The sequence below is a fragment of the Aythya marila genome (genome assembly GCF_965140915.1).
Source record: "Aythya marila genome assembly, chromosome: 20".
Taxonomy (NCBI): Eukaryota; Metazoa; Chordata; class Aves; order Anseriformes; family Anatidae; genus Aythya; species Aythya marila.
This window is the reverse complement of record NC_139061.1, coordinates 4,035,811-4,059,161: the sequence shown is the minus strand read 5'-3', so window position 1 is coordinate 4,059,161 and position 23,351 is coordinate 4,035,811. Positions and strand designations below refer to the sequence as shown.

Below are 23,351 nucleotides of genomic sequence, written 5' to 3'. Positions count from 1 at the left end.
AGCACCGTGCCAGCCTTTCCTCCACGCTCTCCCCCCTGAGTGCCAGCTCCAGCCCCTCCTGCACCAGGCAGGGCCCCAGCAGTTGCCGTGGGCTTTCCTGACCTTTTCACACCGCACAGGGGGCTGGTTTCCATTCACAGCAGACATTTGCTGCATTCCCTCCAGGCTCTGCATGGTCTCCACCTGAAAGCCGCAGGCCCTGGGGTCGCTGGCTTGGACGAGGAGCTTGTGTTGGTGAAAGAATTCGAATTACAGCCTCTTGTCCTGCTGGAGGTGCTTGGTGAGGGAAAGGCAAAGGCAAGGATCCCCAAATCGTGTATCTTACAAAGCAGGCATGGAAAAGAAACCCTCCCGTGATGTTTAAAGCAGTTTTGGGACTTTTAGGGATCCCAGCTCAGAGGTTTTGAATAGCAACTGCTGGGAATCGTTTACAAGTAGCATTTCTCCTAATTTCCTATTCTGCCTTTTAATACTTCCTTGGGAAAGAACGGAGGCTTTGCATTACAAGCAGCTTGAAAGATAAAGCAGCCAAAACCAATGCCCTGCTCCACCCGCAGCCCTGCCCTGGCTATTTTTAGTTTTGCCTGCAGATCGACCCCGTTTAAGCGGGTGCAAGAGGTGAACCTGAACGCTGTCGCTGCGCTGCCTCTGATCCTCGTGGATGTGAGAAGCGGTCTGCCAGTCCCCTCTGCTGGCTGCGGCTTGCTGGAGAGAGCTGCACCACCGCACAACCAGACGGCTCCCAGCAGGAGAATGGGTGAAAAAAACAAAGCAACACACCCAACCTTAAAAATAACCTTAAAAATATAATTTTTTTTGAAAGTTGAGGCATCCTTCTGAGAGCAAATCACCTCCTCGTGGGGGATGGACAGCTTGACGTTAACTCTGCTGACCTCATGGCCAAATTTCAGCTGCTTGCAGCCCATGTCGCATAGGACCCTGAGCACTGTGTGCACCCTGCGTGCTGCTGGTGCCCGCTCCCGTCCTGCAGTGGGTGCAGCATCCCCACGGCCCTCTGCTGACTTCCCCAAGGCAGCTGCAATCCAGTTCTGAAGTGACCGAGATAAAATTTCAGCTTTCGCAAAGTTTCGAAATGTCAGCTTCTCCAAAAAAGGGGGCAGACCCTTGAAGAGAGAGCGCAGCAGGTCTGAGCTGGTGCACCCCGAGAGCTGGGCAGAGCCAGCAGCGTGGGACAGGGGCTGTTTGGGGCCGTTTTGCAGCTGGGGGCAAAGAGCCCAGAGCGGCAGGGGTTCCTCGGGGTGCTTTGGTAGCTGGGGGCAAGGAGCTGAGCGGGGCAGCGCTGCTCGCCCTGCTGGCGTGGGCAGCAGCAGGCAGAGCTGGCGCAGGGCAGCAGCTCCTCGTGGCTCCCCGCCAGCCGGCCTGTCTGAGACGGAAACCCAAGTGACGATGCTGATAAGAAGCCGTGCTCGTGGCCAGAGGCCCGGGGGCCCCGCACGGGAGGGCAGAGCCCGGGGGAGCCTCCGCCAGCTCCTTCGCAGAGGCTCGGTGCTCCAGCCCGCTTCGCAGGGCTGTCCTGCGTGCACAGACTCCCCAGTGCTGAAAACCACCGCGTACCCCACATCCTGCCCAGGGCAAGCATGGGCGCTGCAAAAAGATGTAGTAGAAAAACTAAAGGTTTATTTTTTCTAATAAAATACATTCTCACAAAATAACCCTTTCTTTCCCATGCTGGGGGACTGGGGCATGGTTCTTGCCAGCTCTCCTTCCACTCCCCTCTCCTCAATCCGGAGCCACTCAGGGGCACTGCTGGGGAAGGGAAGGCAGCGATGCTCTCCTCTAAGGGCTTGGGGTGCAGGATACCCCAGCACGGCCCCGGCACCCCAGGCAGGGCTGGTGGAGGTCCTGTGGGTGCTGTAGCAAGTGTAGGGCCCCTGTGCCCCGTGCAGGTGTCACCCACCCCGGCATCACAGCAAGCCTTGCCAGATGCAGGGCACTGGGCCAGCCAGATCCTGCCCTGGCTGCAGGGTGCTGCGTTCACGTGAGCTGGCGTTGGATGCTGCTCCTGCTGGCCTTGGGGCTGGGTCTGGGGATGACGGCTGTGTTTTGGGAGAGGAAGAGGAGGAGGAGGAGGAAGGTGCAGGTTTGTCGGTCAGCGTGGATGCTGGAGAGAAAGAGGTGCGTGGTGGCTTCAGGTGTCCTGCCCGCAACTTGCCTCCTGGAGAGATGCTGCTGCCTAAAACCCTAAAACCCCATGTCCGTCCCACATCCCCATCCTGCCTGCCCCGGGAAGCATAGATGCCACATCAGACATTACAGCCCACTGCTGTTTCCCACCCTGCGCCCTTCTAGGGCCTTAGGAACCCCCTGAGACCCATAACCATACACCAGCTGGGCTGGGGAAACCCCGCTCACCTCTCACTGCGTGTTGTCCAGCTCCTTCCCTTTCTTATGCGACTTTGACTGGAGGTTAAAGAAGAGAAAACAATAATTCTTTTACAGACCTGCCCCCTGCTAACATCAGGGGAACAAGCAGCCGGGAAGCACCAGCTCCTAACCCCCAGCATGCGAGCTTATTCTCAGGTGAATTTGAGGGAACCTGCTTTCATATCCTATGGAAGGACAGGAAACATCCTGTGGTCACGGGGATGGTCTCAGAAAGTGAGTGGGTCACGCAGAAAGAAATTTTGGAGGGGAGACTCACGGCTCCCAGCCTCGGACAGCCCCAGGGGCTCGGGGCACACACCCACGTTCACCCACCGAGAGCCTCCGGCAGGGAGGGATGTGCTGGTACTCACAGGCTCCTGTTCCGCGTACTTGAATTTCTTCTGCTTGTAGTAGTCCCGGCCTTGGAGGAAATGCAGCAGGAGCAGGTCGCAGAGCACAGAGGCCTTGAACCAAAGCACAGGCAGGGTTGGGGCTGCCCTCCCAGCTCGCCTGTGCCCTCTTGTGCTCCCAGTTTGTCCGGGTTTGTCCCACAAACTGGGGTCACTTCTGCTTCAGCCCACTGCGTGGAGCTGCTGAAAAGCATGAATCCTCCAAAAGTCCGTTTAGGGCAGAAAAGAAGCTTGCTGGGACTGACACCGGGCAATTTCAACAGAAATTAAATGCTTCCCCTTTGGGTACACACAGCGCACGCACCCTTTGAGTTGTGCCAAAGTCTTTAAGGATCATAACGAAACAGGATCTCAGGGCTGCGCCTTGCTGCTCACCACCTCTCAGATCCCCTTAGCAATGCATCTAACGTGGCTGTCAGGAGGGCTGCCCAGCAGGACATTGGATCCCTCCAGCCCATGGCCATGGGTCCCTGCTCCCCACGTTAACGGGGCACTGGGCATCTCCTTCCCACTCCTGCTCATCACCAGGGCACTAATCAGACACAAAACAGGAGCTGAAACCACCCAAACTTACCACTCCAAAAATACCAATTCCAGAGCCGATTGTGGTCATGGTGGGGATGATGTCAAATTTGCCTGCCTGCAAAAAATCAGAGGGAAGTGGTGAGATGCTGCAACGAGCTCGCGGCAGGAGAAGGCTGCGATAGCCACAGGTAGGGCTCAGCTGAGGAGCCTGGCAGCAGCTCCAGCCACGAAATTTCCCACAACTCAGAGAAACAGGAGCTGGTTAAGAGCTGGTTTTAAACTCATTCGTCAAACAGAAAAATATGGTTGGTTTGGGTTTGTTGAAATTATTTTGCTTCCTGTATTTTTAACTAAAAGAAAGAATGCATACTCTTTAAATATTGCCAGTGGGAGTACCACAAGGAAAGCCTTCTTTCCCAGTGGGAAGAAAGAGAGGGGAAAATAAAAAAAAAAAAAATAAATATAAACATAAGTGTTCTGGAAATGTCAGTGAAAGGTTTCAGCCTTCCATAGTCCTCGCAAACTCCCAAAGTGGGTTTGTTCTGGGACAAAACCAGAGGCTGAACTGCAGCTGATAGATGTGGTCCATACAATGGCCCCATGAGACCCGGCGCTGCATTACAGTGCTGCTGACACCCGTGCCCAGCTGCCCTTACCTTGCCGTTCACCAGGATGTCGAACCGGATCCCAAACACCTTGTACAGGGTCCTCTTGTCTGTCCCATCTTCTTTGTAGTATTTGGCGTACCTGTGCCATCAGATAGGGAACGTTAATGGCTTGTTAATGGGGGTCTGCCACCCCACAGCACTGGGACCCTTGGTGGGATGTGGAGCAGGATGGGGTCTGAGGATGCTCCTGACCCTCTCCTAAACCCCAGAGGGACTGGGTTATTGCTTCATTATCCCATTCCATCAAGCACTGCTGTCTGGCATTGCAAAACCAGCACCTACGTTGGAGAGCAGTCCTGGATTTACTGCCACCCGCCGAGTGCTGTGGCATCCCCCAAACCCTCACCTTCAGACCTTGCCTGGGGAGGCAGCGGGGTGCCCTCACCTGAAGTTGAAGCCTGGCGAGACGTTACTGTCATCATTGTAGAGGCCATGGAACTGGTAAACGGGCTTGCAGTGCCGGACAGGCCAGTCCAGGTCGCAGTTCCAGTCGATGGTGATGCCCACCACTCCGCCCTGCAGCGGGGACAGCAGCACCGGGTGACACAGAGACACCCCAGCCCTCCTCGTAGGTGGCCCCCCTGGGTGCTACAGGGTGTCCCGGCTCCCCGGTAGGCTGTATGCCCTATGCTGAGACTCTTCTTTTGGCCCTAAATGCTGGATGTATGATGAAGTTCATGCCCTCTTGCTCCTGAGCACCATGCTACACCCGGGGCATGGTCGGTCCTGAGCAGCGATGATCTCTGTGGCCCTTCCTTGCCTGATTTTGCCCATGAGTTTTGCCTGCCCCGTGGCTTAACACATCAATCACTAAACCCCTTCAATCAGTACACTAGAAAAGGCCACATCTGAGGAGATTCATCATCTTTAAGAGATTTAATTCTGCCACTGCCATGCAAGGCCCTGGGAAATCCCACCCCTCGCAGCGGTGCCAGCTCAGCCGGCCCCATGCCCCCCTCCCTGTGTCCCAAGGCACGTCGCTGAACATCCAGTACCTTAACAGCCAGGACAGTGAAATTCTGGCCCGATTCCTTCACCACGTAGCCCAGGCCAAACACGGGGCACAGGGAGTCGGTGACTTTGTGGTACGTGCACTTCTTCAGGTAATCCTTGGTGACGCTCTCCACCAAGTTGCGCCTGCACATGAAAGCAGAGTGGGAAAGGCCCTGAAGAGCCAAACAGTTTGGGTGGGGAAGGAGCTGTGTGTGTGACCCCGCTCCAACGCCTTGCCCAAAGCTGGGACACGTCAGAGCTGGGTCAGGCTGCACAAGGCCTCGTCCTCCATCCCACACGGAGCACAGACCCTCTCCTCCTGCTTCCCCCACCCCACCCTGTTCCTCCTGAAGCTCCCCGTGTGGCTGCCTCCCTGCTGTTTGCTCTCCCACAAGTGTCTCCACATCAGCTTTGGGTTCACTGCTCTGCCTGCAGCCCCTCCCCATGTTTCAGCATGTACTCACCACCCTCACTTCTTTTTGCAGCCCCTGCTTCGTCCCCCAGCCCTCCCGCGGCCTCCACCACCCCTCCCAGCTGCCTCCCCCCACGAGCAATGCTCTCAGCACACTTTCCATCCAGGACAAATCACCAACAGTGTATCCCACAGCACCCACTCTCAGCCTTTTTTTTTTTTTTTTTTTTTTTTGCCATCTCCCCCAGAAAGGGTGAAAAGGGTGAAAAGGGTGAAAAGGGTGAAAAGGGAAGGATGACGTCCAGCCTGCCACCCGGCTCTGCCCTTTCTCCTAAAAATAGCCTTTCCCCGAAGCCTCCCTGCCCTAGATGGTTTTGCAAACCCTGTGCCCTGGTCAGTCCCATCCCAGCCCTTCTGCTCGGCAGTTCATTAGCAGCAGCGATCAAAGGCAGGAAGTCTCCCCTGACCCCAGCTGGCTCCGGCCACCCTCTCCTCCCAGGCCCTGCTGTCCCCTGCCATGTCCCCCCTGCAGCCCCCGCCACCACCTCACCCCACTGCCAGTGAGGGTCCCACCACCCCTTGTGGGGCAGCCCCACACGTGCTGGGGCGTTTAACCTCGGCTGTAGAGTGGGGATGCGACTGGCTTAGTGAGGAATCCACCGTGCTCAGCACAAATAGCTGCTCCTAATTTGCCCCAAATCAGCTATGGGACTGGTGGTGTCATAAGTCTTAGATGCACACTCAGCTGGTGGTGGAGGGGGCAGCAGCTGGGCTCACTGGTGAGGGATGACAGCCCCACGTCGTGCACCCAGCTCTGCCCCTGATTTCCCCTCCGGGCCATGGCCAAGCAGAAGTCCTCCCCCCAGCCCTCCCCGTACCTGGACACCTTGAACCTGGGGAAGGTGATGCTGTTCTTGATGAACAAGGTGAACTTCTCCGCTTCTGACAGGAGGGCAGGGCTGAAAAACAAGCGGTGGCACGTGTCCATGGCAAGGAGGAAAGGACTTGGCATATGCCAAGAGGTGCTTCACAAGGGTCCATGGAGGCTGGAGATGGAGAACAGCTTGTGGGCAGAGAACGACTGCTCTGAGGGCGGCTGGGCCACGCGTGGAGAACCCAGCAGAGAAGGGGAGAGCCACCAGGAGCAAACCAGGCCGGGAGGGACACAACCCCCTGGGGACACCAGGCAGCATCTAAAGCCACAGGGTCTGCACCAACCCGGGCTGTCCTGGCAGCAACCTGCAGAGTCTGGGCTTGCTCTGCCCTACACCGACTGCTTCTGGTCCCAGCCAGGTGCAAAACAGGGTGACAGCATCTCTGCTTACTTGGGAACGTGGTAGTCAACTTCAACAGGGCACCAGCCAAAGATCTCGCAGGTCTTCACCGAGCTGTTGAAATTCACACACCTGCCCGTCCTGAGCCCTGCGGGGCAGAGAGAGCTGCTCGCATCCCTGGGTCCTGGGAAAACCCAGCTCAACACCGGGATTTGGGGGACCTGGCTGTGGTTCCAGCCCTGCCACGGCCATCCAAAGCACCAAACATAGCCCCTTTATTAGAAGGGCAATTAACTGTGGCCAATTAGCTGTTAGAAAGCTGTAAGTATAGGGGAAGTGTTTAATTTCCTTGATTACCCTTTTATCAGGAAAGGTTTTTTTTCAGCTCAGACATCATTTGGAAGAGGAGAGCAGGGCCAGCCCGGGTAGGACCCTCTTTTGCTACCGTACCTTGTCCCTCGCGGCTGTAGGTCCCCTTGCTGCAGTTGCTGTCCCTCGTGCAACGCCCGGCATCCGGCAGCTGTTTGGGGAAAGCCGCTCAGTGCTGTGTCCCACCAGCACCCCCCAGGGCTTCTGTCCGTCCCTCCATGGGGCAACAGCCTCCTCCATACACCGCTTCCAGCCATGGGCATCCGAATTCGGCAGGGAAAAGGGTGAGGGGTTTCTTTTTTAAGCTTTAAGGCTCCCGCTTTTACTAAACTTCTCACTCTCAGGAGAATTACTCCATCGGTGCCACCACCTCAGCCCCCCGAGTTACCGACGCTGTGACCACTGAAGGGAGCCAGGGCGCTTACCTCCGGGCAGGTTCCTTGTTTCTGTCCAGGGGTGATAATGAAGTTGGTCATCACCACGAAAGAGTTGTCCCCCTGTGGAGACACAGCCAAGGAGCTGACAGCCGGCACGGTGTTTTTGGGGAGCAGAGGAGCCCCTTCCCCGTGGGACCCCAAAACCACCAGAGCATGGCTGGGTGGGTGGCTCCTTTCTACCCTGAATTTGTGTCCTTGGGTCCCACCTTGGGAAGCTGGTGGTGACCTTGGGAGCCGTGGTGTCACCAGTCCCCTCTTGCTGCCCTCATCTGAAGGCACTGAATGAGCCCTCAGCCTTGTGGGGGCAGCATCAAATGTGCCCCACCAACCAGGGGGGGTCTCAAGCATCAGGCGCTCCCCGGGGACAACATGGGGAAAGGTTTGTGGCAGGAGCCCCCTGCTCTCCACCAGGGAGAAGCTGTGCTGTGGGTAGCCCCGTGGAAAGCTGGCACCAAGGACCCCACCAGGCCCTGCTGTATGGGGTCGGGGTGGGAGCAGCCCCCCCAGCCCCTCCTGCCTCCTTACCTGCGGTGGGAAAACGTAATCCACCACGTCCCAGACGTGCGGGCCCAGGACGCTCTCGTTGGTCATCGTCAGGCCTTTGAGCTTCACCGACACGGAGCTGACGATGCTGTCCTGCGACTGGTAGCCCTTCTCGTAGAGAAAAACCCACCTGGGGGAGGAAGGCGAGGGGTGAGCACAGTGGGGGCAGGACGGGATGGGGTGGGACAGGGCAGATGCAGCGAGGACTGCCCTGTGCTCCAAGGCATCTGCAATTACCTCCCAAATTTCCTCTTGCTAGAGGGCCTGGGGATGTGTTGCTGAACTCTCCCACCCATGCTCATGGTGTATGGGAGCTGCAGGACCTTCCCTCACTGCAGGCTCAATTATCTGGGGGTTTGGGATGCATTTTGTGGCTGAGGGCAGGCGAAGGCAGGTAGAGCTGGGTCTGGAGAGCATTTAGGATTGAAGCCTTGCTGGACTCAGCAGCCCACCTAGTCCCTTCTGATCCCCTGCACTAATATTCTCCCCAAATTGCTGCCTCCGGGGTTGGGACATGGGTGAGCCCAGGGCCCCTCCAGGGCCACCATTCCCCACCCAGGGCCACCATTCCCCATCCCGCCCAGGGAGCTGCGGTGCCAGGGGCTGCGGGCATCATCCCTCGTGCCGCATCATCCGGCTCGCTGGGGCCAGCTCCTGGCACTTTTTAACCCAGGGCATAAAGAAGCTGTCGCTGGATGAAGTCTGACTCGGGGAGCCTATAAACACGGGTGAGTGACCATGTCGGGTAGTGCTCCCAGCACTAAAAAAGGAGCGCTCTGCTTTTTGTTCCTGCCTGGAGCTCTGCCTTGCGGCTGCCGGACCCTTCAGGGACGGTGCTTTGGGGTCTGCAGCCCCATGGGTGTCCTGAGCCAAGGGAATAGCACCCGGGGCTGAGGGCAGAAACTGGGGCACTGCTGCAGAACTCGCCTTTTTCACCTTAAACCTGTACTGGGTTATACTGGGAGGGCAGGGTGCGGCCCCATCCCAGCTGCCGAGCCCCGGCAGCAGGGCAGCATCTCCCCATGCTGCCAGCACCTCCTTGCGCCCCGCCGAGGGGACAGAAATCCCCCGGTGGTGTCACCCAGCCTCCTGCCCCATCCTGCCATCGTCTCGGCCTCCTCGCATGCAAACATTTCAGGAAGCCAAAGCCACAAGGCGCAGCTTGCCCAGCTGGCAGCGATAGCGCCTTATCGCGGCGCTGTCTGCAGCGAGGGGCCGCTCCTTCCTCCGCGCTCATGTCCCCGCTGCGGCCACACGGTCATGCATCCTGTGCCTCCTGCCAGGGGCACGGAGCTGAGATAACTGCAAATAAATCAATATCTGCCTGCTGAGCTTGCTTTCGAGGAAGAGCTAATCTCAAAGAGGGCAGGCAGTGGTGACATGCAAGCAGCCGGGGTCCAGCAGGACATCCCGACCCCACCAAGGCAGCAAAACCATCGGAGTTACGGCAACACCTCCTCCTCTGCCCCTGCTCATCACCCCTTCAGGTTTTTCTGCTGATCTCTCCTTGCTGCCCGGCCCGTTTTAGCTGGGTTACTTAAGCCGTGGTTCCTTCGGAAATCCTGCTGCAAGCAACTGCCTCTGCCTGTTCCCCCTTCGCAGGAGTGGTTTGGGCTGAGGGCGCCCTGGCGAGCAGGGCAGGGGCGATGTGGGGTCCCAGTGCCATGGTGCAGCCCCTGGGATGCTGTCCCCCCTTCTAGGGAAGATGGGGTGAAGCTGGGATTGCCCCCACAGCTGCCAGGAGCTCGCTCGGAGCCCCAGGTGCGACCACCTCTTTGCTGTGCTGTGCCAGCCACCCTGTGCTCCCCAAATACCCATTTTTTCCCCCCAGTTCTTGCTCTGCTCTACCCACAGCAGCCGGGCACCCCTTCTCCGTGCAAACCTCCTACCATGGGTCCACCAGGTGCAGGTGCTCCAGCCCATTGGGCACAGTGACGATTTCTGCATCATTCCCAGCCCCATAACGCGGCACCCTGTGCCCCACCACCTCTCACTACCACATCCCCAGTGCCTTCTCCTGCTACAAGAAGGATCCCAAGGGCTAAAGTCAGCTCTGAGCAGCCCTGTGAGCCCCAGGGCACCTGAGGACACATGTCCTCGTGCAGCTCCAGCCCTCCTGCCCAGCTCGCTGCCCTTTTTTTGAGCTGCTCTTGGGGCTGCCTCGTACAAGCAAAGCAAAACAGGGCTTTGGAGCGCGGCCGCGTCCCGGCCCCACGGCAGCCGGGGAGGGGACAGGGAAATTTATGGCCCTGTCTGCAGCCGCCTGGGTCTCACAAATCACCGCGCTGGCCCCAGCTGCCTCTTATTTCATATAAAGAAAAATAAAAATAACAACAGATTCTCAGGCTGCTGGCCAGCAGCTGGAGCAGCAGCTGGAGGCGGCTCAGCGAGCGCTGGGGCTGGGCAGGGCTCATGCCTCCGAGCAGCCGGGATGGGGAAGACACAGGGCTTAGCCCCACAGCGGGACACAGGATGGGGTTCCCACAGACAGGGGATGTGATACCATCGGCAAAACCCCCTCGTGTTGAGAGCCCCTTCCTCCCCGTTCCTTTCTAACGTGGTGGCCAAGCACTAATTTGGGAAAGCGTGCCCCGGCGAGCCTTACCCGATGATGTATGCCAGGACGATGAGCTGGATCAGCCGGAAGGTCAGTCCCACCTTCTTGTTCCTCACCAGCACCATCCGAGGGGTGTCATACTCGAAGAGGAAGGAGGACACCTTCTCCATGCATTTCTGCCCCATGGCTGCGCTGGGGCTGTGCCGCCGCCGGCCCCACTGCTCGCAGCGGCGCGGGTTGGGCCGTGCCTGCCGTCGCTCCTCTGTTTGCAGAGAGATAAAATAAATAAATATAAATAATAATAAAAATGCTATCGGAGCTGCTCCGTGCTCGGCCGGGCTGTCGGGCTTCCTCCTCTGCGTGGGGACGGGGTTTCCTGTTCCTATAAGCGCTGGGCTGGGTGCAGCGGTGCCCTACATGGAGCGGGGGTGGGACGGGTGCGGGAGGGTGCACGGGCCCTCCCTGGGGACAGGGAGGGAGCAGGGAGCAGAGGGGGTCTGGGCAAGGACACAGGGGTCCAGGGGAGGATTTTAGGCAGTGCGATCAGGGCATCACCTTTCTGCCCCCTTGATGTTTGGGGTTGCGTGTCTCCCATCCTTGTCCCTAACCCATGTCCTGCTCCATACCCCCCAGAGCCCACCCGGACCCCCAGGGGGGGGCACTGAACCCCAGCAGTGGGGAGCCAAGACCGTGGGGCAGCCAGAACCCCGGCTTGGCCCCCTCCCACAATGAGGTTGCCCTGCTGGGGCTTGGCTGCTTCCCAGTGCTTGCCCAGGGGCTGATCCGGGCACATTTCGAAGCATTTTCAGCATTTCCAGCATTTCCTGAAAGGCCCCTGGGAGCAGGGCTGGCGGGCACACCCTACAGCGAGGGATGGATGCTGCAGCACCGTGGTACGTGGCCAGCACAGAACAGGGCTGGAGCTGAGTGTGCCAGGCTGAAATCTGGGGCCTGACATCGCCGCAGTGGGGTTTGGGCTCAGCGCTGGGCAAAGCACAGAGCTTGTGGGTGCAGGACCCCTGGGGACGGGGCACTGGTGGGGGATTCCTTTGTTGGGGAGCACTGGGGCCAGCTGGGCGGAATGGAGGATGCTCTCCCCAAAATCCAGACCACGTCTGCTGACACCACCTGTCACAGCCCAGGGCCCTTGGCTCGGCGTCGCCCCGTCGGCACAGCCCCGACCAGCGTGAAAGCAGCAGAACAAATTGCTTGCAGTGCTGGGCATGGGGAGTGTGGTGGGGAGGCAGGCCAGCCATTTATCTGCGGCCTCTGGGCACCCCAAGGAGCTCGGGTCTCCAATTCCTGCACTCCCACGTTTCCAGTGGCACGGCCCCATCCCAGCTCCCCACCGCGGGGCTACGCGGGAAGCTGTCAGATGGGCGGCCAAAAGCAAATGCTGATGCTAATCGTGTCAGATTGAAGGCTGATCCTGCTATTGAGCAGAGCAGACAAACCTTATAAGCTTAGATATCTGTCAGGAGAGCAGCAAATAACTTACTGTATGAAACGAGGCCTTTTAGGGAAGGCTGCTCACCCTTGCCAAGGCCATGGGGATAATGAAAATAGGACAGCTAAATTTAACAGCAAAATGACTTGTAAAAGAGTCACTTCTAACCTTCCTCTGGTACTTGGAGTCAATAAAATGGTTAGAGCATGGATTTAGCTAAAATAGTTTCCATCGGGGGATAACGGGCAGTTAAACTGGGGGATAATCTCCCAGTTTAGTCCCTCCTGGAGCCGTGGCGCAGACCGCGTGGCGGTGCCGGCGCTGGGCATCACCTGCCCGTGAAACCCCAACATTTGCAAACCAGCTCCGAAACCTCAGCTCCTGCTGCGCCCAGCTCACGTCACTGCCGTGCACACCTCGCCCCCGGCTGCTCCCTCCCCGGGTTTAACGCTCGTTAAATTGCTTTACAGCAGGGGTTTAATGGCCGGGGGCTGGCATTGCGACGTGGCACAGGCGGTGCCAGCTGGCCGGCAGGCCCCGGTGCCATCCTCCCCTATTTGCAGTGACGTTTCCCCCCATGATAACGCCATGATCTGTTATCAACACCCCGTCTGCAAGGTGCTGACTGCAGGGAAGCGGTGTGCCCTGTCTGTAAATTAAATGGTGATGGTGTGGGGCCTACCTGCCTGCAGGAAGACGCCGAGTTCACGGGGCCGTAGTGCTGCGCAGGTGCTGGGGTGTCCCCATGCCGGGGGAGGACTTTTGTCTCCTCTCCTGTGGCTAATGTCTTACTGCGAGGGTTAGCAAAAGATTTACAAGAATAAATCAGCGGAAATGGTGCTTTGTGGGTAAGGTGCAGCCCAGGCGTTGTGGGGACCTCGGGTGGCTTCTGCAGTGCCCAGCCACTTCCTTCTGCTGGTTTCGTGCTGGCAGCACCCAAAACTGGGACCAAGCAGGGCAGGAGAGGGACACATGGGGACAGAGGGCACAGCCAGGTATTGAGGAGAGCGGGCTGCACTTCGGGAGGTGAAGTGCACACAGCAAAAGCACGTGCAGCCTCGGTGACCCTGCATCAGCACCCAGGACCAGGCCTGAGTGCTGCCCAACCCCAGCACCGTGCTTGGCCACATCCAGTGCCCCCATCAGCTCCCCTGGGCCAGAGCTGGGGGCATCGAGGGCTGAAAACTGACCTGAGGGCATCCCTGGCCATGCTGCTCCTCCTTCCCTATTCCTTAAACTCTGCCTTTGTTGGGGCTGCCTAGAGAAAAATACAAAATGAAATAATATTTTTTTTTAAAAAGTATTTTTATATTTTTAACGGAGACATTTGGAAACATGAGGGCACCCTCGCTTCAAGCTGGGACCCTGGCGCAGGGGATGGAGAGCCACTGGGGCATGAAGGGGGTGTCTGAAAGCCTCCGTGCGGGGCACGAGCCCACCCACACCCCGAAAAGCAAAGCCAGGGTCAGAGCTCCCAGAGCTTTCCAGGCTCTCAGGCGCTGCTTTTTGGAAAAAAAAAAAAAAAAAAAAAAATCTTGGGGGGGGTTGGAGTGGAGAGGGGGGAATAATAATAGATGAAGCTCATTACACAATCCAGACTCACGCTTGGCAGCTTCCAGCACGGAGCTCCGAATTTCAGCACAAAAAATGCACAGCACGCTGCAAATCTGGGGGCCGGGGGGGAAGGGGGAGAGAAACACGGTGGCAAGTGGATGTAAAATATGGTGGTGGGTGCAAAGGGGACCTGCGTTGGCCAGGTCACTGGGAAGAGCCCCCACGTGCTGGAGGCCATTCCCAGCGATTTTGGCTGCCGCGGCCCCCTTTGCCCCTGCCAGCTGGAGGAGATGCTCCCACCGCCCCGCCGTCGATGGGGAGGGCGGGGAAAGAAAAACCAAAAACTGGCAGATGTGAGCGAGCGAGGGCTACGAAACGGCATGTTCAGCTTTCTTTCCAATTTTAACTTGTCCTTGACCTCCCTTCGCTCCTTCCCAGCAGTGTTGGCTCCTCTCCGCACCCGCCCCGTGACGCCCCGGTGCGGATGGATGTTTTCGGTGGTGCTCAGCCCACGGCAGCGGCGTTTGCATCCCCGGTTGCCGTGACAACCCGCATCCCTGGCCATGGGTTTGGCAGCTCCAAGGAAAATGGATGATGCTGGGATGCTGCGGGTACCGGCGGGTTTGGCGCACCCCTTCCCATCGTAGCCACGGGCGCACGCTCAGCCACACGGGGTACAGAGAGCCTTGGGGTTATTTTGGGGGTAAAACCTGTTTTGGGACTCACCTCCAGGGACATGCATGACCCCATTGGTGAAAGGTCCAGGGATGGGTTCAATGCAAAGAGGGGGATTTGGGGGATTTTGTGCTCACCGGTATGCGCCGAGGGGATGCCGCAGCCTCAGGAGCAGGCGGCACGAGGGCTACACCCAGCACAGCCACAGTGGTGCTGGTTGGTGCTGGGCTGGGGACGGCACATCTGGGGGGATGATGCCAACCAAGGTCCTCTTCCAAAATCCAGCCTTCATGGTGCTCCACGTCTTGGGACCCCATCAGCACCGCGGCACCTTTCTCCTGCTTGCAGCCTTTGGAAGGGGCACACGGGGCCACAACCCCCCAAAAATGCATCAAAAATGCATGGGGACGGATGCCAGCATGAGCCCGGATTTGCTCCGAAGCACGACCCCGGCTGTGGCAGGAGTTTCCATTCAAAACACGACCACGGGGAGAGCCGCGGGTGATCTGGAGATGGAAACACATGGCCCCGAGCGTCCTGTTCCGCTCCCCAGAGGAGGCCAATCGCTTTAATTATCCTTTCTTTATTAATTATTTCTTTTGGAGATGATGGCAGGGCTTATTCAAACCTACGCAGCCGGGGGAAGCTAAGGTGAGGACTATTCTGGATGCAGTCAAAATTAGCACTGTTATTTGTATTCTTGTGCCCCACGAACGAATTAGCTGGTACTTTAAACATTCCCCACAGTCGTATCATGCCACTCCTTCCATCTCGCCTTTGTCGTCCGATGCCAGAGACAAGCTCAGCTCCATTTCTAGTTTGGCTGCTCTGAAAACCCACAAGAAATCCCGATCTGGTGAGCACAGCTCCTTTTAGGGCTGAAGAATGCCCTCAGGCACCGCGCGCAGCTCCGCGGGCTCCCAGCCGCCCCCCAAATCTGCCACGAGCGGGCAGGGGAGGAAACAGCAGCAACACCAACCACCAACCAAACAGCAAACAACAACAGGAAACCCAGAGTCGTCCGGTAAAATTGCTTTTATTTCTGGCATTTCCGAAGTATAAAACACATCAGCCCAATATTGTATGGACAGAGGGGACGGTGTGTGTGTGGCTGTGGCGAGCCTGACCGCGGCCTCCTGGCACACCTGGCTGGCCGCAGCCGGGCACAGCTTGGGAAGGGGAAATTTAGTGGAAAAATATCTCTTGTATAACAAAATAGGAAACCTCATTTTTCTCAGTTCTATCCCCTCCTCCCTCCCACCCCAGATCGAATGATTTACCTTTTGCTATGAAGCACAAGCTCATTTTTCTACACCGCGCTGTTCAGGCATCCCATAATGAACCCAGAGGCACGTTCCCAGCCCGAAGCCACCCAGTGAGGGCTTGCTGCTTGCCTCCCCTGGGCCCCACGTGCCCGCACAGACCCAGCAGTGCCCACTGGGACAGGAGCCCGCGGTACCTGAGCCCCCATCACTGCTGGTCCATGCAGATTTCGGCTCATTTAACGCCCTGCTCCTACCAAAAGCTGAGTGGCACCAAGAAGGCAGGTCCAGGGAGCACAGCTGACCCCCTGTGTCCCCTTCCTCACTGCAGACACTAACCCAAAAAGCCCCTGTGAGCTCTGCACGGGGTGAAGCCCTGCTCCATCATCCCACACACCCCGCCACAAAGTGCCACTGCACGAGGGGAAAGAAAAAAAAATCCCAGGTGGGACCGAGCGGGGACATCCAACCCTCTGGCACCTCGAATAAAGGACAGTGGCCATGCCAGGACCAAAAACCACAGTAACACCCAGAGCTGGTGCTGGGAACGGCTGTGCTGGAGCACCAGGAGTGATGTGATGCTCACCCCATGGTAGGCATCATGCTGGGACCCCAGGGGTTGCACAAGCACCCAGCGGGTGGCACACGCACCACCACCACCACCTGCTCTGCTGCTGGTCCTGCCCCTTCGCCAAGCAGAAAGGAAAGGCAAGCAGGTCTGCGGGTATTTATCACCACAGCTGACCTCTGAGCCTCTGTCACCACGGGGTGGAAGCTGGCCCCAGGGGATGAGCAATTAAAGGCTGGGGGAAGAGAGAGATGTGGTTCAGCTGGGGGGAAGGGAAAGGGGATGCCTGTTCCACCACCTCATTTTCAGATGAATTTAGAGGTTTACAAGGAAAAAGCAAACACAGTTTGCTACTGCTGGGAGAAGAAGCCTTGCCTGGGCCACAGCTCTGCTTTCTCACCCGTGATGGCTGGGGTTTGGTACCTCGTGGCACAGCCAGTGATGCTAAAATAACCCAAGCCTGGCTGCTCTGTTAACAGTAAAATAACCAAAACTTGACCTCTCTTCCCATTGTCTTTCTGCTAATGGGTTTGGGGATGTCTGCTCCAATCACCCCCCTCTCTCTGGTGTCAGAGGAGACCAGATGAAAACTACCTACAGGAGTTTAATAACGAGTTAAAATGTCATCAGTTCATCTCTCTGACCTGAACCAGAGCTCCTGAGACAGCCTGAGGCAGAGACCCCCACCCATCTCTTGGAACCCCTTACTGGGACCTTTCCACAAGAAACTCTTCCAAACATGTCTGTATTTAGGTAGGATTAATAATCCCACACCTGTGAGCGGTGTAAGGCATGCGGTGCCATGCGGGACTGAGCAGATCCCCGCAGGCACGATGGATGGACGGACGGATGGGTGGATGGACGGATGGACAGAGGCAGACACGTCCCAGGGAGAGGCCAGCGGGCAGCTGAAAGCCCCACTGGGAGCAAATGGACAAGGCTGGGATGCTCTAAATTGGATCCAGCCTCTCCCAAATTAATGTCCAGCCCCAGGGAAACACAAAAACAAACCTATTCTGAAGTTCCTGAGCCGGTACCAGTTGGGTCCTGGGTGAAATTCCTGCTGGTTATTTCCCCAAACAGAGGGCTGGAGGTGTTCTGTACCAAACCAAGGTGAAATCCACCCATTTGGGGAAGGGAAAATCCACATTTACTTACTAAAGCCTTCTTTTGAAGGTTTAGGCAGTACCTGGGGCATGCCCCGTGCCCCTGTGCCGGGCTGAGTCTCATTCATGGGAAAATCGCCTTTAAAAAGGAATTGGTTGCCCCCATGGGATCACCAATGAACTCAATTAGACATCGTATGTTTGAAAAATAAAACTTCTTCAAGACAAAGTATAATAATATTTTTAAAAAATCAGCAACACCCTTCTTCTAACCACAGAGTAACTATAAAGACCTTTTTAAAGAGCTCCATATTAAAATTTCTTGAATACATTATATATTAAATACAGTAACAACATTTCATGCAAGGTTTTCTGTACAAGTAGATCAGCTCAGTAGTATAACAATTCTGTACATTCCCATTGGTCTGGGGGCTCTGCTCATCTTCTTCAATGCTGGTGATGGAGAAAAGAAAGGAAGGATGACTTTTGGCACGTACTGTCCAGAGAAAGATGCACTCTTGCCCACGTGAAAGAGGAACAAGAAAAGCGCTGGAAGCTTTTAAGAGGAAAAAAAAAAAAAAAAAAAAAAAAGTAAAATAAAAACCCCAACAGCAAAGAGCAAAACGCTATCCCGAAACCTGGCTCTAGTGCTGCCGCATCCTCCAAGCTGGGATTTAAGAGAAAGCTCAGGCAGGAGTCCGGCTGGCCCGACACCGTCAGGAGGGATCGTGGGGAGAAGCGAGGATGGCAGGAGGGGGCCCTCGGGGGCTGGAGGAGAAACCACCCCCAGTGGCTTCCCCCCTGGGTGCCCTCCTGGCCCCCAGCAGCAAAATCCCAGGAGGAAACTCTGCTGCTGGTACCCTACAAAAGGGATGCCACGAGAACACCGCTCCCAGAGGAGGACCATAGGGGGCTTGGGGGCACTGCTGGCTTGGGGGCAGCTCACCGCTGCCAGGGCTGTGCTGTCTCCCGAAGATCTTACACTCTACTCACTACTCCTGCCAGGGAAATAGCTGAAAATCAACCGAGTGAAGGGAGCGTGGCCAGGAGCGAGGGGCAGACATGAGGAAGGCCACGGGGCTCATCCCCTGTGCCTGGAGCGGGCGCCTCTGCACGAGCCTGGCTTTGATTTAGCCAGTACTGGAGGGACCTCAGGGGGCATGGGGCAGAGGACGGGCAAGCCACCACCTCGCTTTGGTGTGGGATGAACCTGAGAAGGAGCAGGGCTTTCCACGGCACGGGGATCACACCAGGGAGCCCTCCAGCCTCCACTGAACACGCGGCTGTGAGAGCCTCAAGGCCACCGGCACCTGGCCTCGCGGCTACCTTCAGGCCACCACCGCGTGTCCCCCAACCCATCCCTCCAGCCGGGCAGTGCACAGACCCCACAGCACCCCGGTGACACCCCGTGAAGGACGCCTTGACCGAGCTCGCTCCACCAGGGCAAAGATTTGAAAAAGGGGGTCTCAAATTCTGCAGGAAGAAATCCCCAAGGAAGAGCGTTGCGATGACCCTGTGGCCCATGTAGAGCTCCATCCCCAAACCCTACGCCAGATGTCCAGTAATTGCACTGTTATGTACAGGAAAAAGAAAGCTACGAAACAAAACAAAACAAAAAAAAAATCGGTATTTTTCTTTTCGACGATTCACCCGCTTTTGTCTGGTAGTCGGACACATGCATGTCCTGCTGGCTTCTAGCGATGGTCACGCATGCAAGACTTCAGTCCGAGTTACAAGTTAGGGGTCCTTTAGCTAGGGGTGCCTCCTTCGTGTCGTTCACTTCTTGTCCTCTTCTCCTAAAACGAAGGAAAATGAGAAAAACAAAGTATTGGCGGGGGGCTGGAAGCAAAGCAGCTCCCCGCTTCTGGCATCAGGAGAGGGTCCTTCCTGCTCGGGCTGGGTGAGGAGGAGGAGGATGGTCCCTGGGGGAGGAAGGGCTCAGCATAGGGAAAAGGAACGAGCCAGAGGCAGGCAGCTGGGGATGGGATGGGACGGGATGGGATGGACAGGATCCCTCGGTCTTGCCCCCAGGGAAAGCAGAGCAGGAGGCTCTGCTCTGCCTCCCCCGCTGTGTCCCGATGGATGGATGGGCGCTGCTCAGCGGATAGGCACGCACTGAGCATTTACACCCACGTACAGCTCCGGGACAACGAGCAAGGACCGAACTACCCATCACACTTCTTGGGGTTTTGCAGGCGCAGCTCTGTGATGCTAAATCAATCCATTTTCCTGCTTGGGAAACTGAGGCACGGCCAGCAGGCGAGACGGCTCCAGTCCGTGAACACTTAGCAGAAAGCAAAGGAGCAAACCCAAAGCCTGGGACTGCCACAGCCCCAGGGCTGCCCTTCTTCAGCCTGAGCTCGTGGGAGCAGGCTGCAGACCTCAACTCACTCCCACCTGATCCCTGATTTTCAAGCAGCCAAGAGCAGATTATGGAGGTGGGAGAAAACCAGATGCCCAGTCTGTGCAGTGGAGTTACTTTCCTGTATTTCCTTTTACTTTTTTAATTAAAAACAAACAAACAAGAAAAAAGGTAGCACTTCCTGAGAAGAATTATACAATCCCTACCCGTGAATCTTTGGGCTGTATCTCTCTATCTGTCACCCCTGCATGTGACAACAAACACATCTCTGGTGGGCTGCTGACACTGTACCCTTGCCAACACGGGTGCTGCCTGAGCTTACGGCCAGGGAAGTGAATAAATAACAGGAGAGAAAGAAGGAAAAAATAGAACAAAAGAAAATAAACTTTTCCCCAACTTCTGCCAGAATACCTTCCCAGAGCTGGCTGCAGGATTCCTGCCCGAGAAGACACGGATCCCATCAGCAGCATCCCCTGGGCTGACCCAGCACCGCGCGGAGCACGCCGGGGATGCTGCTGGAGCCCAGGGCTTGTGCTAAAACTTCATTGCAAAACCCCCAACCCCTCTGCTCCGAGCTGCAGGGGCATTTTAGGCAGGTGGGTAGCTCGCCAGCCGCATGGCTTCCCCCACATGCTTTATGTCACAGCACAGGGTGTGCAAGGAGGCAGGCGCGCGGCAGGGATGGGGACAGGAAGGGGACCCAGCTGCGGTGCCAGCAGCGACCGTTTAACCACAGCCTCGGGCCCCTAAACCTCGGCTGATGCTCGGGGAAATGTTCCTGCAAGCAACAGAGCCAGCACGCAGCGTTTCTGCAAGAACTGAAGCCAGAAATGGGTCTGGCACCTGCACAGGGTCAGCGGGACCCCGTCCCTCGCTGTGGGCTCTGCCTCGGGGACACGCTGTGGGGGCTCAGGACCACTCACATGGGGTGGTCACAATGTGCTCACACCCATCTGGATCCTGCCTCTCACCCCCACGTCCTTAAACTCCTGCAAATCTGCATCCAGCCTCCGGCAGCTCAGCTCCTCCGAGATCTGCTCTGCAGCAGGCGAGGCTCTGGGATCGTCCCCTCGTTTTTGGCTTTAGTTTCAGTGTGCTACTGGAAGGGGTGATGCTGGAGGGATGCAGCCCAGCACCAATCCCTCCCTCCACCCAGGGAACTGCTGCAGCTGTAGGGCTCTAAAAATCGCACAGACCCTGCTGCAGTGGGGAAACCCACAGCAGAGACCCCAGGAGAAAGGGAACCCCCTCGTCCCCTTTTGCAATGCCGGGGCAGCGGCACCGCGCGCTTCCCTCCGCTCTTCCGTTTCTAAAGTGCGTGCACAAATGCCAAAAAAAAAATGGGAAAAGAAACCAAAGCAAGGCAACAGAGCTGTAAAACCCCATCCAGAGAGACTCACGCACTGAAAGGTGCAGCACTGACATCCCGTGCACACACACACTACCCTACAAGGGCACGCCAGGATGCTTGGGGCTCTCGCTGCGCTCCCGCAGCAGGGACAGCTCCAGGGAAAATGGGGCTGTGGCAGCCCCTGGGCTCCTGAGGGAGTTTTAGGGACTGCGACTGTCCCCAGGGTGGGTACACGGGGGGTCTTGCTGTGGCTTTTTTGTGAGCAGACACGGAGGTTTCAGTCCCTGCAGGTTTTAGGCTGGCTCTGGTTCAGGCTGGGATGCGGAGCCCCGGTGGCAGGGACAGCGACACGCTCACAGCACGGCCTCCTCTGCCAAGTGCCCTCCTCTCGGAGCACTCAGAGCACAAAGATGCCCTGGGCTTTGCAGATACGAGGGGCCCAAATCTCCCGTGGTGGTGGTGGGGACGCTCACACAGCTGCAATCCCAGCTGAGGTGGCAGGAGGCTGCGGAGCGCGGCGTCACTGCTGGGGAGGGGACAGGCACCAGTGGCACAGCCACCACCTTGGAAATCCTGAGAAATCAGCCAGGAGCAAAGCCAAAGAGCTACATAAGTGCTACAAAAATAGCCAAGGTGCTCCTCGGGCAGGGCATCACCTCGCTGCCTCGGCAGAACTGTCCCCAGAAGCACTGCTGGGGCGTTGGGGTTTTCAGGAGCAGCACCGCCGCCATGGGCAGCTGCCGGGGGAAGCACCCGCTTCTTGACTGCCCCGGCTTTTATCACAGCACAGAGGAGCCCCTGCCATGGCTGTGCTTCCACGCTTGGAGCCAGCACCTGCAGTTTGTACCTCCTGAAACCCACTCAGACAAAGGACTCCTGCAAGATCCCAGCACAGATGCCTGGAAACTTCCCTTCTGCACACCGCAGGGCTCACAAAGAGCAACACGCTTAAGAAACAAATACCAAAAACATCGTGGCAAGAGGGGGTGCCATGTCCCGGTGCCAGGAGCAGAAACCTGCGAGGGCCAGAGGTGGATGTGGGCAGCGACCCTGCCTGCAAGGTGGAAACGACTTGGGGCTGGGGAGAGGAACGCAAAACACGGAGACCACGGTGAAAACCACGAGCCTCAGCTTCCTGCAGCTCCCAGGACAAGGAAAACCCAGCGTAATGGAAACGCTGCTTATCTCAGTCTGATCAAAGGAGAAACTTTTCCATGCAAAACCCGAATCAGCAGAACCCACAGCTCAATATTTGCACCTGCCAAACAACCGCCCTTGGCCACCCCTTGGGTTTTGGCCTCTCTGCTGGCAGCTGCAGGAGGTCCCAGGCTGGAGAGCGACCCCGAGCCCTGCCCTGCACAGGGCTCAGACTGGCCCAAACTCCACGCCACCTTCACCCAGACGTGCTCTGGATCCCCCCCGACACGACCAAGGCTTGGCAGGGGATCAGACCCCAGGGGACGCCCACCCTTGCTCTGGAGTCCTGCAGGTTTTCAACTGGTGCTCCCCGCTCCACGTGTTTCTTACCGTCCTGAGAATGCCTGGTAAAAAAACCACAACACCACATTTAAAAGTGGCTTTTTTTTAAAAAAAAAAACACGTATCTGCCCAGAGAAACTAGGATGATGTGAGATTTTAATGATTTCTTTCAAATGCGATGATTTAAGCATGATTTTTCCCCGTAGCCATGACTGAGTAGCTGCATCCAAACCCTTGTGGGATGAGACAGAGCGAACCAAGAGCATGCACATGCTGTGACCGAGGGGATCAGGGTGCTCGGAGGAGCCAGCGCTGCAGGAGCAAGGCCCCAGGGGGAACAGAAGCAGGGAATACTCCAGGCTGCTGTGACAGGCTTCAAAACGATCACACCTTCTCCAGAAACCGCCTCCAGACACCCCGCTACGCTCGGAGCTGGGCTGACAGAGCCGATGCAAAGCCCTTCCTCCAACAGCGCTGGGTTGTTATGAAGGAACACAAAGTGTGGGAGCAAGAAACACTCATCCCCGGCTCACAGATGGTGGAGCGAGGACCAGGGGCATGCAGGGATGAGGCAGCCAAGAACTGAACCAGCTCTCCTACGTCCCAGCCCAGTGCCACGCCGGCATCGCTGCTACACGACAACACATGCCTGGCTGGTGCAAAGCATCTAGCAGCCCATCAAGAGGGGCAACAATTGAATAAAAATAACCCAGAAACGCTTTCCATCTGGTCAGTAAAGGCAAGAGCACCTCCAGCTCTCAGCAGAGCCTGGCAGGATGCTGCTGTGGGCACCCCCAGCGTGCTGGGATCTGACGAGGGGTGCGTTGTTTTCCTGCCTGCAATCATTCCCCATCCATCCTCTAAAATGCCCGAGATCCCTCCCCGGCAGGGCTGACAGCACCTGCCTTTAGCCCCAAAATGCAAAAGCAGCTTTGGACAGTTTGCACGGGTCATTGGTAGAAGGTGAAGGCAAA

The 23,351-nt window shown here is 57.1% G+C and overlaps 2 protein-coding genes across 4 annotated transcripts in view; both read right to left on the bottom strand.

Annotated features, from left to right (window-relative positions):
• Window positions 1-1,640: 1,640 nt before the first annotated feature.
• P2RX1 (purinergic receptor P2X 1) lies at window positions 1,641-10,928 on the bottom strand. Of its 2 annotated transcripts, none has more exons than XM_082776583.1 (13): window positions 10,622-10,928; window positions 7,999-8,146; window positions 7,462-7,533; window positions 7,118-7,187; window positions 6,719-6,815; window positions 6,272-6,352; window positions 4,984-5,125; window positions 4,374-4,504; window positions 3,977-4,067; window positions 3,370-3,435; window positions 2,757-2,849; window positions 2,374-2,421; window positions 1,641-2,176 (listed from the first exon to the last, which is right to left on the bottom strand). In XM_082776583.1, exons 1-12 carry the CDS (start codon window positions 10,756-10,758, stop codon window positions 2,377-2,379), a joined length of 1,173 nt encoding a protein of 390 aa, XP_082632709.1. In that variant the 5' UTR covers window positions 10,759-10,928; the 3' UTR covers window positions 1,641-2,176; window positions 2,374-2,376. The 2 variants fall into 2 exon arrangements, with proteins under 2 accessions (XP_082632709.1, XP_082632708.1); XM_082776582.1 differs by having other exon boundaries at window positions 1,643-2,122.
• Window positions 10,929-15,289: 4,361 nt separating this feature from the next.
• The window catches only part of ATP2A3 (ATPase sarcoplasmic/endoplasmic reticulum Ca2+ transporting 3), a 46,150-nt gene continuing 38,088 nt past the window's right edge, over window positions 15,290-23,351 (bottom strand). Inside the window, exons 21-22 of one of the 2 annotated variants that reach the window (XM_082776617.1) lie at window positions 22,367-22,439; window positions 15,290-18,981 (exon numbers count right to left, since the gene is read on the bottom strand). In XM_082776617.1, the coding sequence (XP_082632743.1) occupies window positions 18,906-18,981; window positions 22,367-22,439 (149 nt within the window). In that variant the 3' untranslated portion in view covers window positions 15,290-18,905. The remainder of the gene's footprint in view (window positions 18,982-22,366; window positions 22,440-23,351) is intronic. The other variant, XM_082776618.1, reaches the window with a different exon arrangement.

Bases quoted from the DNA above. Each gene is read 5' to 3' on its own strand.
- P2RX1 (XM_082776583.1), bottom strand. From the start codon at position 10,758: ATGGGGCAGAAATGCATGGAGAAGGTGTCCTCCTTCCTCTTCGAGTAT. The intron at 4,068-4,373 runs GTGAGGGCACCC...CTGATGGCACAG, and splicing joins TCGCCAGGCTTCAACTTCAG to GTACGCCAAATACTACAAAG. The intron at 2,850-3,369 runs GTAAGTTTGGGT...CTTTGGTTCAAG, and splicing joins GAATTGGTATTTTTGGAGTG to GCCTCTGTGCTCTGCGACCT.